Source organism: Symsagittifera roscoffensis, chromosome 2 (genome assembly GCF_963678635.1).
Source record: "Symsagittifera roscoffensis chromosome 2, txSymRosc1.1, whole genome shotgun sequence".
NCBI lineage: Eukaryota > Metazoa > Xenacoelomorpha > Acoela > Convolutidae > Symsagittifera > Symsagittifera roscoffensis.
The window spans coordinates 14,106,108-14,125,742 of record NC_087063.1 but is presented as its reverse complement, the minus strand read 5'-3'; the positions used below and the strand labels follow the sequence as shown (position 1 = coordinate 14,125,742).

At 34.4% G+C, this 19,635-nt stretch overlaps 2 protein-coding genes across 2 annotated transcripts in view; both read left to right on the top strand.

The window, feature by feature from the left end:
• The window catches only part of LOC134839041 (CTD nuclear envelope phosphatase 1-like), a 346,443-nt gene that overhangs the window by 190,588 nt on the left and 136,220 nt on the right, over positions 1–19,635 (top strand). The gene's annotated exons all lie outside the window — the stretch shown is intronic.
• Positions 1–19,635, top strand: part of LOC134839039 (bromodomain-containing protein 1-like) — a 390,829-nt gene that overhangs the window by 329,576 nt on the left and 41,618 nt on the right. The window contains exons 5-7 of the mRNA XM_063854439.1: positions 985–1,315; positions 1,542–2,091; positions 2,241–2,458. Coding sequence (XP_063710509.1) covers positions 985–1,315; positions 1,542–2,091; positions 2,241–2,458 — 1,099 coding nt within the window. The remainder of the gene's footprint in view (positions 1–984; positions 1,316–1,541; positions 2,092–2,240; positions 2,459–19,635) is intronic.

Here is a 19,635-nt window from a genome sequence, read left to right as displayed (position 1 = left end):
TCACGAAAAACGTGATCGACTTCTAGTTTCGAAAGTGGAAATTTTTTATCAGATTTATTAGCGGACTTAAAAATTGCCTATTGATCCTGTTTTCTCAAGTTTTGTTAATTTTGTCAAACAAACACCAATCATAATTTGTTTTCTCAAATTGGGTTAATTTTATCAAACAAACGCCAATAATAAATTGTTCAGTCAGTTTTTCATGTCAACTTTTCTCTGTTTTCTTGAGTTCATTACTCTTTTTTAACTGCAGCTGGCTATGTTTTTAATCATTACGCTTGCGATAAGCAAGCGTTATCAAATTGGAATATAGAATTTTTTTCGGGTCAAAAACTAGTTGAACAAAATCTGTTCAGTCTGTAAGCTCAGAACAGTAATAGAACAGAATGGCTGTCAAAAGAGTTGTTGAGCATATCTGCGTTTTAAATGGCCGTTCCATTCGAATTTTATCGTTGAATTTAAATCACCTGAATTTTTTTGCGTAATGTTTTTTCGGCCTAAATGGTTTTGGTTGATGCATATCTGTTTAGTTGCCTGATAATTTGTCGTTTGAAGCGCCAAACTTTTTAAATTGATTTTTTCGCTTCCTGAAGTGTAGGTGTGGGCCTGAAACTTACGATTTTTTTGCTCAAAATATTTTATAGCTCCATTTTGGATTTTTTTTCGGCTCAACATTCGTCTACCCAAGTTTTGTCTGCTCAGTATCCGCTTAATGAAATTAATTTGGTAATGCCTGTTTAACTCTAGCAGTTGTGTTTCTTTGTATTTTTCTTAAATTTACCCGCATTCCAGACAAACGTTTAAAAAATCAATTTTTCCATTTTTCTTAAACATTTTTTTTTACTCAGCTTGCGACCTTTTTTGGGCGAGCTGTTGTGCCCTTTTTTGTTGTATCGCAAGTACTGCGAAGCTCCGCGGCGCCTCTGTATAATAAAAATCCAATAGTTTTAACTGAATTTAAACGTTTTTTTTTTAAATCGTCAGGTTTGAGGAGAAGACGGCTGAGGAGCTGGACAAGGAAGTCGAATATGTCATGGATGACTTAGATTACGCATGGCTCAAAATATACAACAGAGAGTACAGGGTCCCCAAGTGGCTTCCTGAAGTATCCCAAAAAGACTTCGAGCTCCTCATGGACCGACTGGAGAAGGATTCGACCTATGACCCGAGTGTTCTGGGTCCGAGTGCCGGGTCCAAAGTGTCAGGAGTGGATGACCAGGAAGACGATGCTGTCTGTTCTATCTGCCAGGACGGGGAGGCGAATAACACGAATGTAATTCTATTCTGCGATATGTGCAATCTACCAGTTCACCAGGTAAGAAACAAAACATATCTTAATCAGCTTGACTAATTTTGGTCATCCTCAAAATGAAATTTTCAAAAAATCTTTTAAAAAATGTCGTGAAATCTTTGTTAAAAGGTTTCTTCACGTCAGAAGTTAGTATTTAGCAGATTTTTAACTAAATTAAATGAGTGAATTCTTACAAGAAGCTATTTAAAAAAAAAGCGGTAGAGCATGCCAAAACGATGTTTTTATTTAGGAGTGCTATGGTGTGCCGTATATTCCCGAAGGCCAATGGGTTTGTCGGAAATGTCTCCTCTCACCCGCCCAGCCAGTATCGTGTCAACTCTGTCCTATTAAAACGGGCGCCTTCAAACAGGCCTCAAAAAACAAATGGTGTCACGTCTCATGTGCAATATGGATCCCGGAAGTCCAGTTCGCAAATGCTGTTTTTCTGGAACCAATTGAAAATTTAGAAAACATTCCAGCTGCTAGATTTAAACTATGCTGCTATATATGCAAGAAAAGAAACGCCGGAGCGTGCGTGCAATGTAGTAAAACAAATTGTTTCACAGCGTTCCACATAGCATGCGGACAATCGGCGGGTCTGCATATTAAATTAGAACCAATCAACAGTTCGGAGCATAGTCCGACGCTGTTTAACGTGAAGAAGGTGGCATATTGCGACCAACATACTCCTGAAGACAGTGATAGGAAACCATTGATCAATTCGTCGGCGCCTGAAGATGCGAAGAAATTAAAACAAATTTTTGCCCAGAATAAATCCCAGTCAGCGTCGCAAGTGCAAGGTATGTTGAGTCCATACTGTGTAACACTTGTTCCATCTCCAACATGTGTATTCATTGAGTTGAGAGGTAGACAAAAAATTAAGCGAAGTCCTTATTATTCTTTCGCATTTATGGCGAACTGAAATGATGGGTGTTTGTCTGTTTTGTAGTGGCTCTTCCGGAAATCACTCCCGAGAAGTACGAGCAGATAGTGCAGCGGGTCAACTTTCCTCACAAAGTGCAATTTCTCACGAGACTGACCAGCTATTGGCTGTTGCGGAGACAGGCGTTGAATGGAGTGCCACTCATTAAGAGACTTCATATGACTCATCTGCAGAAACAACAGCAGAGTGCTCAGATAGCACTGGAGAAGTGCGAAAATGATAATGTGAGTCAAGTTTTTTTTCATGCAGTTTCCAGCTGTTTACTTTTTGATTTTTCACATTTTAGCTTTAATTTTTTTTTATTATATCGTTTACTATTTTTTTTTACCTTAAAGTGTTGTAATAGTAATTGTTCCCGACTACGCACTTTGGGTGGAAGGAAGTGTGGCAATGTACCGTCAAGCATTTTAGAGTGTCAAAAATAACGGTTTGTTCCAGTTTCGGTGTAAAAGTTATCTATCGATCCAGCTTTCTTTAATTGGGCTAGTTTTATTACACCAGCAAAGATTGTTGTGTGATAGTATGAACTCTTTTTTTCCAACCTAAGTCGCAAATATTGTTGCGACAAAATTTTGATCAATGACCAGCTATTATATTACAAATATCACTTCAGCTTCAATTTATCATGGATCTGTAGCGTAGAGGTAGTAGGGAAGGAGACCCACAACAAAATAAGAGGGCTTGAAACTAGGAAGGGTCAGTTGTTTTTAATGAACTTTTTCGTATGCTAGTTAAAATGCGCCCGCTATATAAATTGAGGCATGTTAGTTGGTAAGTTTTTTTTCAAACTGTCTGGTACTGCTAATCCATCATAATTGGCTTGCGTCACTTAGCAATTATGCAGACTCATAATTGGCGTGCGTCACTTAAGAAATTTTGTAGACTCAAAGTTTTACTCAGTCAGTTTTTCCCAGTAGTGTTATCGGTTATGTTTTTGCTTGTGTATGCGAAGTACAACTCCGTGTGAAAAAATGTTAATCATAAAATATTCTTGACGCTTGCAATTAGCAAGCGTTATGAAATCGGAATACAGACTTTTTTTCGGTTCAACAATTCGTTTGATGACTTGGTATATAAAACCAAATAAGTTTCTTAACTTCTCCAGTCAACTTGGTCTTAAGCCTGTGACGGCAAAAGACCTAGGCTCGAATCTTTTTTAAACGGGAAAAATTGTTTGTAAGTAATTTTAAGCCTATTTTTTGTTGAACGATAACTTTTTTTAGCTAAAGGTTCAGTTTTTCATTTTTAGGAGGCTTTAAGTTTTATCAGATCAGAAGTTACCATTTAAATTTTTGTATTGTTTTTTGCTCGTAATATTCAGAAATTTTTGATTTCATAGTAACAAATTTAGTTGAGTTTCGCTATGATTTGTTTCTATCACACATAATGATTTCCTCTCGCTCTGTATTATGTTTTTTTTCAATTCAAGTAATTTAAGATTTTTTTGAATAGCTCCTCTTCTCCCTTTATTATGGTTTTCATGCACTCGGGAGATATAGAAAGAGTTAATTCTTTAAATGTTTTTTTTTCGGTCCAATTTTTGTTGACGGGTTAAAGAAAGTCGGGGATACTCTGGTAGAGGATCTTGGAAAGCATTAATCTATACTTGAATAAGAAAATAGCTATTTTGTTAATAAATGTCGGTGCAGTACGGGAGCTGCTGATCTGAAATATTGATCCATTATTTTCGAACTTATTTGCACGATACTTCATTTTGGTTATTGCATGAAAGAGCAGAAAATTTTTTACGGTATTTGTATCGTGACTCCATTTTACTGATTTTTATGATAAATATTGGATCGATATTTCAGATCGGCGCCTCGGGTAGCAACGGTGACAACGCACGAGAGATAGGCAGCACTTCTTCTGAGGAAAACTCAGCAAACAAATCCTCTAATTTAACACTTTCGCTGCTCACTGTTTCACATAACGAAGAGCAGTTCAATTCTGACGGCGGAAACGAAGATGCCCTTAAAGGATCCATTGAAGTTTTTACTGAAGAAAGGGTTCCAAAGAAACCGTATGATACTCACGACTCTCTTTTGCTCCCACCAAGCATTGATAGGTCAAACTCGAAACTCACTGACTCTGGAAACACAAATGGAGACGAAATATCACTTTCATTGCCAGTTAAGATGGAAGATTCGGATTCTGACAATGAGTCGAAGCCTCTCAAAAACTACCTGGATAGTGTGCCTTGCTCATCTTCGAGCTCTGGTAACAATGAAATGGAAAGTGACCACTCACTGTTGGGCGGAAAAGAGCAAAATGATAATCAGAAGAGTATTTTTGAGTTCGAAGAAGACGACTACATAGAATGGCAGCAACTGAAATCAAGTCATTCAGCAGTTTACGGGTTACTCGGAGACCCGATTGATAGAATTGAAGGTTTCAGTGACAGTCTAGACTTAACTTTGGTTGACCAGATGAGCGATCGAATGTCTTTTGAGGAGCTGGAAAATTTAAAAAGCAACAACAGTGACTTGACGGGAGCTCTGAACTTAGTGATGCAAGATGTAAGGCGTCTCGGGATCAGTGAACCAAATGAGAAAGCAGAGAAGATCATTTCGCCGAAACCGAAATCCCGGAAGAAAAAAGTCCCGAAATCGAATGAAACAGTACCGACTTCTCCGAGTGATATTACAACGCAAATAACAAGCAGTGAATCTATTTCGAACTCCGAAGGTCGGCTTAATAGCCTAGAGAATAGTTCAAAAGAATCCGATATATGCTCAACTAATGGATTGAGCGATGAAGCTGAAATAATTCCGCTAACTGCTCTGGCTGAAAAATCTGAAGATTCGAACGATTACCCGACAATAAGGCCTACAATTTGTCAACCTGGTCGATTAGTTGTTGACATGGATGATGATTACCGATCATGTGGCTCTGTTATCATTGATCATGACAATTCTACACCTGGTCCAATTTTCGGTGAAAATGGTCCCTTTAAAAATCTAGAGCAACGCCTCCATAGTCCTGAACAACATACGAGCTATTCTCCTGTGCATATGGAATTCGAAACTGAACTTTCAGAAACTGAAACTTTGAAAAAAGACGATGAAATTGATAGTCAGATTGAAATTAATGACGTCACGTCGAAATCGAAACCTCGAATACGGAAGAAAGTGCAGGATCCTAGTAAGTGTGCGAATTTCTTGAATAAGTCTTACGACCAGAGTCTCACGAGCGATTTTGTGGTTTTGGTGTCTGACTTTGATCTGGGAAGCATTGAGAGTTGTTGTCAGGAATTGGTAAAACTGAGAAAAGTTGCCGCTCTGAGACAAGCTAAACTGTATCACAGCATAGCTCAGGGTAAAGTCTTAACCAATTTGAAAAAGTTCACAGAAAATGATAAACATTTGGACAACATTCTGAAAAGTAGAGATATTCAATTAGAAAGTACTCAAAGAAACAACTACTCAAAACTATACAGATTTTATCTAAAGTATAATGAAATTTGTAACTATAACACATCCTCTAGTTATGTTATTAAGAACTACCCGATGGTCAAGCGGGTTTTCGAAGAAGGTCTTGTGATCACCTGAAAAAACTCTTTTTCGAGCATTATTTAATGTAATCTGGAGATAACTTTTTTATGCCACTGTAAATAGGGGTTTCCACAAGATAGGTGCTAAATTATTCATAACACATGCCAAGAAGGAAGTATTAACTTTCAAAATTCAAATAGTTTTAAGACTGCGATATTCGTATTTCGTTGAGTTTTTTGCTCCACAAGTGCTGGCATAAATTGCAAAATTTTATAAACTTGTGTCTTTGTTTAAATTTTTTAAATTTTATATTGCGTGCATCTATGACTGATGGTATTATTTGTAAATTAGTCGAATAGAATGGTTAAAAATTGATTATATATCTAGCGCATCAAATGTTTTAGATTTGGACAATTGTTTTATACTGGCTTTAAGACCATTAAAGACAAAATCGGAAATTTTTTATTTCTATTTTGCCTTTTTCCTTTCAAGTCCACTTAAATTATTTATTTGTGAATTCTTAAATATCTTTTATTGTATCTGTTTTGTATAATTTATGCTCAAATATTGTGCAATTTTATAATAGCGAAGAACAATAATTTATTGTTTTGATTAAAAAAAGTTTCTCATGAAATAAGCTCTCAAGACTTATAATTATGATTTGATTGCTCAAATGAATTATTTGGAAATCTAAAGCAATAAAATCAAGGTACGAATGAGGTGTTTAATTGTTAACTTGATTAGTCTTCATAATATTCCGATCTCGAAACAACACTAAACTAAGCAAGAAAAAAATTTCGACAAATTTATGAAACCCATCATGAAGACATAAAAAAGTAAAACAATAATATCCGGATCTGTGAAAAAAAAACCAAGAAAAGTTTGACAATAATTTTGCTTCCAGTCTTAAATGCCTCTAATAAAAAGCGAAAGAAAATAAAAAAAACTACAAATATTTTTTTTACACTTGCGATTAGCAAAGGTGTTAGAAACGCGTACTTGTTTTTTTAACTCAGTTTTTACGAGTCAACGAACTTACTGAAGACTGTTCCATAATGTGATGTTTTTAGAGAAGTCTTAAAACTTGTTCACACTTCAGTTTAATTTTTTTGCGGTTCGAGCTTTGATTTATTTTTCAGTTCAGTTCATTTACTTTGTTAAAAGTATGGCAAACTGAACCAAAGAACAGAAAGAGTAAATAAAAAACTTGTTCGGCTGCTAGTTTAAAAATAGACTTTATTTTTAAGATTTCCCGGCGGAATGAAAAACTTAACCTATTAATCCAGTTTTCTCAAACTGGGTTATTTTATCCAAAAAGCGCCAATCATAAATTATTCTCAAAAATCAGAGAGCATTAAGGGCATATATATTTTTTATGAAATTAGGAAATTGAAATTTTTCAAAAAAAAACGAGGCAGAGTTTGTTTTTGTAATCTTGAGTTCGTTTGCTCTTTTACAACTCTCTTTTAGCTATGTTTCAATTAACAACTTTATTCAAGCAGTGTATCATGTTACTTTATTCAGTCAATGAACGAAGTGAAGACTCTTAAGTCTTGGTGATTTTTTTACACTAGGGAGCTTCGAGTGTTGTGTCTTAGTGCGAACCTTCTTTTTTTCTAACGTAACTCGCAAAAAAAATTGTTCATTACAATTTTCATTTATTTGGCACTGCTGCTATAATCACGATCTATAGCATTGGAAATTCCATAGCATCTATTCTCTGCTTTATTTGCGGGTACTGTAAGTGAGCAGTTAAGCGTCCGTGGCTGAGTCAATAACCAGCTATTAAGTACAGTCAATGCTAAGGATATTAACACATACTATGATATTACAAATATCACTTTAGCTTCAAGTTATCATGGATCTTAAGCGTAGAGGTAGGGAAGGAGACCCGCAACAAAATGAGAGGGTTTGAACCTGGACAGCGTCGGATGTTTTCAATGAACTTTTTCGTATACTAGTTAAAATGCGTCCGCTCTGAAAATGGTCCGCCCTAAAGTGGCTTGTAAGTTATAAGCAGAGTTAATTATTGGGCTGAAAAAGAACTTCTAATGAATCGATAGCATTATTATTTGGGGCTTATTGTGGCGTGAATGACTCGAATTTTGGGCGCTTCTGTTGGCTAAAAATCAGATGCCACTACAAACGACTGATGAGTTCGAGTATGTTATCATTATTGGGCATACACCTCGTTCAAGAATATCTTAAATCGCCGTAATTGTTTTTCAACGCTAGTCATAAATATGAACACCATAGTTTTGTGATACATATGTAAAAAAAAGAAAAGTCAATTTATAATCTGTTAGTGTTTTTTGCATTACTTTCTAATTCTCCCATCCACTTATAAAGTAGTTCAAGCTACGTTGTAAATTGTTAGCACTGAATTTGCTGAATCAGCTGAAAACTAGCTTTTTGATGAAACCATTGAAGAGCTTCGTTGATGCCATATGTTGATGTGATTAATGAACGTCAAAACGATTTTCCCGCTTTGTTTTTGGTAAGTTTTCAAAAAAATTGAGCAAATTTTATTTTTTCAGCCTTCGAGATTTCTCATTTTGCGCCCTCTAATAGAAAGCTTAGGGAAATTTGCGATAACTCGCGCTTCCATCTAGTTTCAAAAGTAGTGCAAAATTCAGCAGAAGAATAAATCATCTTTTGATTGATTATTGCGCTTGATTTTTGTAGTAAAATAATGGCTTTTAGCAGTTAAATAATGGCTCAAAAACATGGATCGTTATCAGTTTCATACCCAATTGTTATTTTTTTATTATTTAGAGTGCCACACTTGAGTTATCTATTGATCCAGTTTTCTCAAATTATGTCAACCATGAAACTCGAAAATTCGAGAAACGTACAAGAGGCCATGAACTAGTGATTAAAGAAAGCGACTCTTGGTCTTGAGGTCTGGGTTCGAATCCATTATTGTCTAATGTTTTGTATTTCGAAGTCCATCTTATTTGAGACAAATATGCTCCTGCTTTATTCCTTTTCTCTTATCTCATTGGTAGTTTATTTTGCGCTTTTTTGCTTTTGTTTGCAAATTGCTTGTTCACCTCGGTGCTGAAATGTTTCCAAATTTATGATAGCTAGTTTTTTTTTTTAAATTTGTCGACCGCATCTTATTTGTGGGTTTTTTATTTAGACATTTTTGCAGCAAACAACTTTTCTTACAAATGTGTAAGAATTATAATGACTCAATGGATTATAAAGGTTTCTGTGTTTCTACAGTTGACGAGTTCACATACATATTCTTGTCATGGTTGCCTTTTAAAAGTTTGACAAACCCGATTTAGTAGAATTTCGGTTTTTAGGAACTTTTTTGCTGAAAAGGTTTACTCTGCTTGACCGCTACCCTTCCTCAATTCTGGTAGCCAAAGTTTTACAAAGGGTCCCCCTGTGGTATAGTTCTAAGTTCTACGACATCCATGTTTGGCTGACCAAACTCAAAATTTTTTGAAAGGCGCCGTTAGCGCCAATATAACTAAATTGGAGGAGAGAGCGCGCGCCGAAAAACGCATTTTTTAAGTGCTCAAAACGTCATTTTAGCCTGTTTATTGTTTAAAAATTTTGCCTGTGGCGCAGAACTTTTTGAAGAAAATAGTGTCTGTATAGTATTTTGGGAGAGAGCTCTGAAAATCAAGTTGGTCGACCAGGGGCTGAAAATTTTGTCTGAGTTTTTTTTTAGATCGACCGAACTGATTTATTGAGCTCTCCCTAAGCACGTTTTAGTCCCTGTTTCGGCCAAATTTTCTGCGCCGCAGGCAAAGTTTTGAAAAAAAAACAGTCCAAATAAGTGGAACCTGATCTAAACTATATTTTATGATTGGATAAATTAAATGTTTTACCAATGTAAAGTATTTAATATTAACCAATCATGATCCATCTAACTAACAACCCACTTATTTGTAAGTGCTGAAGTTACTTGTAATTTCAGCACCAGAGAGATTTGAATTTAACTTAGAAATTAGTTGGACTCTCCCGAGCACTTCAGCAGCCGCAATAAACCAGTATACCCTAGATCTATTGAGCCTAGCAGAGACTAGTTAAACAACCTGAGACTAGATAGTATAAGAGTAAGATTAGGATCGGTATTAGACTAAGAAGTTGCACGAATCTATCCGGCCGAAAATAAGATAGCGTGACGAGCAGACGGTGTACCCTATCCGAAATTACTCTATGAGTTATACACTCCAGTCATAACTCATCTGGTGCGACCATAAGTCTCGAACAAGACCTTACTAGATTAGAATTAACCAAAATTAGATTAGAAATTAGACAAAAACATTTACAAAATGTTATACGACAATAATTTAATTGAAATGTCTCTCCGACTCAATAGATCAGAGCCAATATTCCGAACCATAACAGAACTACCCGGAATTGGAAGAAGACCTCGAACCAAAGACGACATACGACAAAGTAGAAACTTGCCGTATAGTTATATGATAGTTCGGCAAAAGCCAGAACAAACTTTTATATTTCGAATACTACTTGCAATGAATTTAGATTTCCATTTGCAAACGTAAAACCTTGAAGTTAATCTTCAAAATCATTTCAGGCGCTAAACAAAATTAATATTATACAATAACGATTGATAAAAAGATCTAAGATCGTTTTCCTAAAACTCTGCAGTATTATACAAAACATGTTTGAAAAATATTTATTGGAAAATAAAAATAAAAATTAGTAGCATGACAATAAATGGTTAGTAATCATAAATCATCTTGTTGTTCCAGCTTCATCACCTAAAACATAACAGCAATCATCAACTCACTAATATCATAAAACACTAAATCTTTCCTTTACACAAATTTAAAACTTTATTAAAACTTAAAATCACTTAATTTAAAATCAGATCATCAAGGCTTATCCTTGGATCTTAAATCATTTTCTACTTAATTAAAATCTCAAATTTGATCATCAAGGCTTATCCTTGGATCAAACAGAACAATTTTGTTCTCCCCCACCCACTTAATTAGTGTCTAACGACCTCAAACGTCGATTCACTACCCAACCCTTTCTAAAAACCCAAGACTAATAGAAATTTTTAAACAAAACTAATCATTCAAATTAGGATAAACAGTGAAGAACTTCGGTTATTCATCCTTCACTTGATCCCCCCTTTTACCAGACCCAGGATAAATCTTAGACTTAGTAAGTTTAAAATAGTATCTAACGAACTACTCGCGTTCTAATTATACCTGAACCTTGTGGATCGATTTACTATTCTCCAACCCTTGAACACAATCACTACCCCTAAGTAAGATTAAGTAAGTTAACACCTTAGCTTATACTAGTCACGAGAAAGTAAAAATCATTCTTCGGAATCGATATACTTTTCTCTCCAACCCTGAACAAATAGACCCAGGTTAAGCTAACCAAAAAATCATAAGAACTAACAGTTTAAGAAAATAGAAATCATTTAACAACCTTTGCATCCGTCATTCTAAACCTTATGTCATTTAAAAACCTAGGAAATAAACAAACAATCATTTTACACAATTGTGAAATAGATAACAAAAAATACGACCTTGTAATCACACCTCATACACAAACAGTTGGATACATTCGCACAAAACGACAAACACTAAAGAGGAAAATAATAACTAAACAAAGACAAATAACACGAAAAAGATTTTCAAAAAATCGAAACGCATTTTCAGAATCAGAAACCAACAGTTTAGACGAACTTTACAAATTAAAAGAATCAATAGATAAAAATTACCCACAACACGATCAATTATATTTTTCTGACTCAGAAACAACTTCAAATTCATCACAAAGAGGAAAAAGAAGAATAAAAAAGCAGTATAAACACAAACCAGTACATTTATACAATTGGAATCAACCAATTCGACACATCAATAATTACATATTAACAGTCATCGAACGGAAAAATGAGTTCAACACACACCCCAGGTGACGAAACTCCAGATGACGATGAAATCTTTCCTTTTATAGTAGATGCAGATACTGATAGAGGACAACACATATTTTGTCAAAATTTACTCGTAAACTTATTTGAACCCGGAATCAGTCCATGTAAAACAGAGTTCCCCGATGTAAAAATCAAAAGACAAATCATAGATCACTACTTAAAAGATATATGCAACATAACACAACAGTATGGAATCTACTCCATAGAATTCACCTCACCAAACCATAATAATAGAAAATATACAATTCAAACAGACGATTTTGATTTAGAATTTTCAAAAGTTTTTTCAGAATATATAAAAAGCATCCAATACCATAACTCACAAAGAGCAAACTCCATTTTCACTAATGAAGTTTTCGCAATAATATATAGTTATATTTCGATATTAGAAAACGAAATCCCATTAACAAATGTCTCACCGACAGAAACATCTAAACATTTAAGAGTACGACATGAAATCACACTACTCTCTAGCTATTTAAACATCATTAAAGAAAATTTCACGAAAGACGACGTTTCACAACATACCAAACACGATTTACAAAAAATTTTGGAATGGTTCATAATAGATTATTTCACACACAATATTGATTTAATTGCACAAGCAAGAAAAAATTTTAGACCTCAAAATTCGAACGATGATACCGCTATCACAGAACAATCAGATTATGTTTGGGACCCCGAATGGTCTCATCCCGCATTTATAAGCTTTCCACAATCAATCTCAAGTCAAGCAATAGGTACAATATCTTACATAAGAGATTATGTAAGAGTAATACCATTAACAATTGATGCAACACCATTAAACTATAATACATTTTTACCCGATACACAAAATAATAGTTTAAACTCGACAGTCATACACAACGAAAACCTCAATGGAACCAGGAATCTTACTCAACAAGATATCCAGACACCATCACACTTCATAAATGAAGAAATTGTACACACAACAACTACACAACAAAGTATTTCACCAATACGCCCAAATTTAACAACACCAAGAAATACAAATCCTTCACAAACACAGGTAACCTTACAATCAACCGTTAAACCTTCGGTTGCCCCTAAATATTCACATATGGATTACCAAACATACAGACCCATGACAATACCATCAAAAACACGCAAAACATTCACTAGAAACAACTTTGCAGACCATAATTATAATTATACACATCCATCAAAAACAAATTATCAACCACAAAGGAATTTTAATCAATATACAAAACCTCGAAACTGGGATAACCCAACGGCCCAATATAATTCCAAAAATTTTCAATCAAATCCTCCACAGGATCGCAGTGAAAATTACCCATTTTTTCAACAAAATAAAAATAAAAAACAAACACCTTATCAAATGGATTATTTATCCTCAGATGACGATTTCTTACAACCAGATATATTTGCACAAAATACTCAAGAATATCGTAGACAAGGAATACAGAAAACACGTACAAATCATAGGAATTTTTCTCCACAACCGATAGATGCACAACATCAACAACCAATTCAACAACAAAATCCAATTAATACACAATCTTTTCAACCAATTCAACAACAAAATCCAATGACTGCACACTCGTACCAACCATCACAAATGCAAAATGAAATACCACTCCCATATTATCTTCAACAACATGAAATAACAAGAAACCAACTTTCAAATTTTTCTCAAATGCCAAATGCAGCAGAATCATTACAAATGACAATGAATCCATACCTAATGGGTGGATCATCAATAACATCAAACAAACCTTTAATGGTTTTCACAGGAACAGACCCTGAATACTCTGTAGAAGATTATTTAAATGCAGTAACAGCAAACCTGATTTTAAATATAGGACCTGAACCAATTAACACGCCACTACATCAAAACTGGATACATCGACGCACAGCGTTAATACAAACAACCTTAGATGGCGCAGCCCAAAAATGGTTTTCAGTACTACCTCTAGAAATAAAATCAAACTGGAAAAGATTTACACAAGAATTTTCAAAAATGTTTGACTCCGAAAGAAACAAACAACAACAAAGAGTTTTATGTAATGAAATTCGCAGATTACCAAACGAAACCATCAAGCAAATAGCAGTACGAATCGAAACACTAGTTCGAAAAGCATATTCACTAAATACACATGACTATAAAAACACAAAGATGACAGAAATCTTAATGATGACCTTAACACCACAATTAAGGAAAATAGCAATAAAAAAGAGAGCATCCCATCCTTCTTCAATTCGAGAACCCGATTTAGATTTTCGAAAACTAGTAGACAAATTAGAACAAGCAGAAATCACGATGAAACTAGAAGAAACGGAAAATCTGAAATTACAATACGTTAACAGAATTGAAACGACTCCCACTAATATTAATAATATACAGGAATCAGAAACAGACCTCGTTGAAAAAATCACTGAAATACTCAATATTTACGAAAAGAACCCGAACTTTAAAGGCAAACCATCTTTCAAAAAATGGTGTAATTATTGCCGACGATACGGACATAGTATTTCCGAATGTAGACAAAAACAGCAAGATAGTCAAAATAAACCTCAAAAATACAAAGAACCAAATAAATCATTCTATCAATACATGAAAAAAGATCAAAATTTACCGAACAAAACAGTTCACAGCAACAACAGTTCAGGAAAACCACTCCCGAACAATACAAATTATACAAGAAATCAATCCCCATATAACTCAAGTTATAGAGGAAGATCACCAGAACGAAGAAACACGTATAATTCATCACAAAATCACTACAATAGACCAAATAGTCGAAATAACTACTCCAGATCAAATTCAAACACACAACGATTTGTTTCTAGATCTAATTCCCAATCAAGAAATAACTACTATCCAAACAACCAATCACGAAATTCATCATACAATAGGAATAGAAACTACTCCTATAATCGAAATAGAAGTTATTCAAACAACCGAAACCAGAATTACCCGAACAATCGATCAAGGAATAACTCATATAATAGATCGAACTATAACAGACCAAACAATAATTACCAAAACAGATCGCGAAATAATTCACAAAATCGACACCCAAGTTATAATAATCGTTATAGAAATTATTCCCAATCACCACACCGAAATAATAATAACTATAATAATGCTAATAATCGCCACAGAAGTAGTACACCTAAACATCAAAGACAAATCAATCAAGTACAATCTAACCCAGAAACAACATCAGACCCCCCAGGTATTGATGACACAGTAACTGATACATTACAACTCAATCAAATAAACTGTACATCATCAGATTCAGAAAGTGATACTGAAAACACTCTTTCTATCAATATGATAAAAGTCGAAAATGACTATGAATCTGTCATATATGAACAACCCTTTCCATCACACATATATGAAAATCAATCAGAAATTCTTCAAAATTATTACACTACACCCATAAATTCCACATCAACGACGCAAGAAACAAACGAAATTAACACTACAGATCAAACCAATAAAAATACCAAAACAAAATGCTTGAATACAAACCATATTTATCAAAATATACAAAAAGAACAACCCAAAGAAAAAATTTGGACAATACCATTTCTCTTAGAAAGCCCAAGAAATAAAGAATTTCAACCACCAGACCTTGAAATAGATTTTTTAATTGATTCAGGAGCAGAATCAAACATAATAAACATTCCCACATGGAATGAAATAAAAACTTTACATCCAAAGCTAACACCTCTTGAAACCTCCAGTAAGTTAGCAACAGCACAAGGATCAACATTGATAAACTACGGAAAAATCCAATTATTTCTCCTCCCTACCAGAACAATGGAGCAAAGTAAAATTCTAAATAAACCATTTAAACAAATATTCCATATCACTGATATTAAATATAATATCATTGGAATACCATTTATTTCGAAGTATATACCAACAATTAACATACTAAATAGTAAAATATTAATCAAAGATAAATATACAAAAACAAAAGATACATCCTTAACATTTTTTCAAAGATTAAACAAACAACCACCATTCTTTTCAAAATTTTATCCAATATATAACCAACAAAGAAAACACCTGAAACCACTATCAGGAAACATATATAATTTTTCAATCAAACAAGTTCACCAATATGATAAAGAGCAAAACAAACAAAAATTTTATAAGTCAAATTTTGAATTCAAACCTATTCATAAATTCTTCAAAATCACAATCTCTTCAATAAAATATTTGAAAAATTCGAATTCAGATATTATTTCTTTACATGTTTATAACAACACACCTTACCAAGTAACATTACCTTTAGGACTTTTAGGATATTGTGAAACTAACGCTACAATATCACCAATACACGAAAAAGCCTATCGCGTAAATAATATACTCCAATTACTAGATATTTGCCAATCTACAATTCTTAATGAAGAATTATCTATAAATAATATAATAAGTAACGAAAACAGAAATACGGATTATTTCACAAAAACTCCATATTTCAAACCTACATTCAACATAAGCAACTACACAGAGGACCAACAAAAATTTTTAACAATGTTTAATTTCCAACATTCACAAATAACACAAGACGAATTCGAAAAGTTAGCCAAACAGCTAATTAAATATTCATCAGTCTATGCAACATCAAAATTCGATGTTGGCAAAATCAGTTCATCACTACATCTCCCATTAAAACCAGACGCAGTTTTCAAAAAACAGAGAGCAAGTAAAGTACCAATTCACTTACATGATAAAGTAAACAGATTACTCGATATTTTAGAACAGTACAATATTATATCACCAGTTAATAAAGAAGAACAACCAAAAGGCAACACATTCATCAACCCCGTTATCATTCTAGCTAAAGGAGAATCATTAAAAATCGTTCTCGACGCTAGATACCTCAATTCACTCATAGATGAATCAAAATGTAATTGGCCCATTGAACCAATACAAGTTATTTTAACAAAAATAAACGGCAAATACTTTACAACCGCCGATATGAATAGTGCATACAATCAAATGCCACTAGATGAACAATCACGACGTTTAACACAATTTGTTATCGGAAACCAACAATATGAATTCAACCGCTTATTCTATGGAATATCCATAGGACCAGCAGCATTTTCAGCTTTTATGAGCAAAATTTTTAGACCACTAATACTCAAGAAAAACGCAATCACCTATCTAGACGATGTTTTTATGCAATCACAAACAAAAGACGAAATGTTCAATGTTTTAAAAAAGTATCACCACTATACGTTTTTGAAGATAAACGATGTTATAAAAGAATCCCTATCTTTTATAAAAATAAAGTACATTTCGTGGATACACTTTCACGAAGAACCTATTTCTGGGATACCGCAGTTCCATGTGGATCAGAAAATAGCCACAATGTAGTACAACTAAACCCTGATGAAAATAAATATTACCTTCTCACTCCATATCCCACATTAATGCAATCACTCAAAAAATTTTCACCAGAAAGCATTCGCGCTATTGCTCGAAACCCAAATATAGACTTACAATCAATAGGAATATACTCAAAATCAGATATTCAACATCACATTAGAACACAACAATTCCAAGAATTATTAACACAAATGGACACTATACAAAGACAATCAATAGACCAAAACTTACGCAAACTTGCAGAAACCGCAGGTTTTGCCGATATCTACACACAAGACTATAGCGGATATTTTAAAGACATTAAAGATTATATATATCTAAACGGTGAAAAATACCGTCCCCAAGATATATCACCAATCAACATTTTTAGCTTTGTTACACTCAAAAATGAGATCCTCGATTTTCTAGGATGGCCCTACTACATCTTAGAAAAATTGACTATTTTATACGCAATGTTTAACTTTATTGGATTTCTTTTCTCACTTTTAAAAGGAATCTACAACACATGTGCTATACACACACAAGTAAACAGACAAGCAAGCGTAGCACGCATACTCTTTGCAGGATTTTTTGGAATTTTTTCCACATCTATAAACAAAATTCTTTTAGACGCACAAATAAAAGAATACAACACAAAAATAACAACACGACAGAATACATACGACGAAGAACATAACAATGTCGACACACAGCCAACGGCACCACAATTACCACCCCTACCAAATAACCATCCACTATCCCTAGTCCCACGAAATTTTCGAAATTTAGCAATCACACATAATCCAAATTTTCGACTCAATACATCGCAAAGTCCCGTCCAACATATAATGACACATCAATCACAAGATGATAATACTTATGAACAAATTATTGAACAGCCCCATACCACCGCTTTTCAATCTCAAAATAATAATTTTTTTAGCCCACGATGAGCCGCCAACTTGGATCACTACACCGATCAAATTCCCATCCAACCAACCTTACCTCTTCAATCCCAATCATACCACTTTTTGCTTTTCCGCCACCCGATTTTCCATCTAGCAATGTAACATCAGGAATGAATTCCGACACTAACTCACATATTTCAGTTTTATATTCCATCTCACAGCTAAATAACCCGAATATTGACACCCCCGATGAATTTGCCGACTCAGAACCATCCCCATCCAATAATTTTCATAACCCTTCTAATTTTTCTCAACCCCCTTTTCAACCCATATTATCAAATAACACTGACGCAATCACTCCTACACCCTCTTATGCTTCCCAAGTTACCCCAACCTACTCCTCATACCATTCTGACCAATCATCTCATTCTCCAGACACCCCCCGAATCTCCCCAGAACTAGATAATTTTATTACCCTCCAACAACAACCCTACCACCTTAACACCCCGACCATAAACCAAATCTCCTCCACTACAAATTCATCCAATCCCCCTACACCCTCTTCAAATTATACTGAATCATTAACACCATCATCCACATCCACTATATCTTCACTAAACACTAATAGAGCTTACCGCACTTTTAAAAGAAAATTCCCCAACCATCCTTTCCCAGCAAAACCAGGAACAGCCCGTGAATACATCAACCACCCCCACCATACTAACACTAAAGAATTTTTAGCTATCACTTTACCCTCATTTCCACAATACACCTTAAACACCCCTCACGACGCTAACGAAACACGCAACTTTGTAGATGAATACGTTTTAATGCCCACTCTCTCTTGGACCTCATACTATCATTTCACTAACCCTCTTTGCTTACCTTTATCCAACACTTCCATCGATATAGACCGAAACAAAGACATGCTATATCGACTAACTACACCACTAACCGCTAGATAGTTTACTTACGTTGGATATAAAAAATCACTAAAAATACACACTGCACCTAGAGCTAATGAATATACACTAGAATACTACGATCACAACATCATTAGAGCTAACCAAGATCAATTCTTAGACGACGATCGCTTCGCTAATCCACAAATCACCGAGAAATTTTTCATCAAGACACCATATGTATTTACACTAAACATCTTCGACCGAAAGTTTGATCACATTATTTCAGAAGCACTAACAAACACACAAGCATACGAAAGTTTTAAAGAACGCTTCCAAATCTTTTCACTAACCTTTCATTTCCTTGCACCACACGAAAGAGATTTACACTGCTCACACGATATTATGTTGCGCACTAAACAAACACATACATACAGTTATTATCGTTTCATCCAAAATCACTTTGACCTCCACACACCCTCTCGACAACCACACCACCGTTTCCAATTCATCAATTCAAAATACACTTCACCGTATTTCTTAAATTTCACATATTGTATTAAAGACACTAACCTCCATGGTATTCTTCGTAATTATGATCCCATAACCCAAATGTACATTTTCTGCCCCATCACCAAGACCTTCAACGCCGAAGAATCCCGACCCTTCCTTATCCCGCACGAGTTTGTACAACCCATAGAAATCCCAATTTTAGAATTCATCCACAACACTAAATTTAACCACAAATTATATAACTTAATCCAAAACACACCTTATGAGTTTGCAGT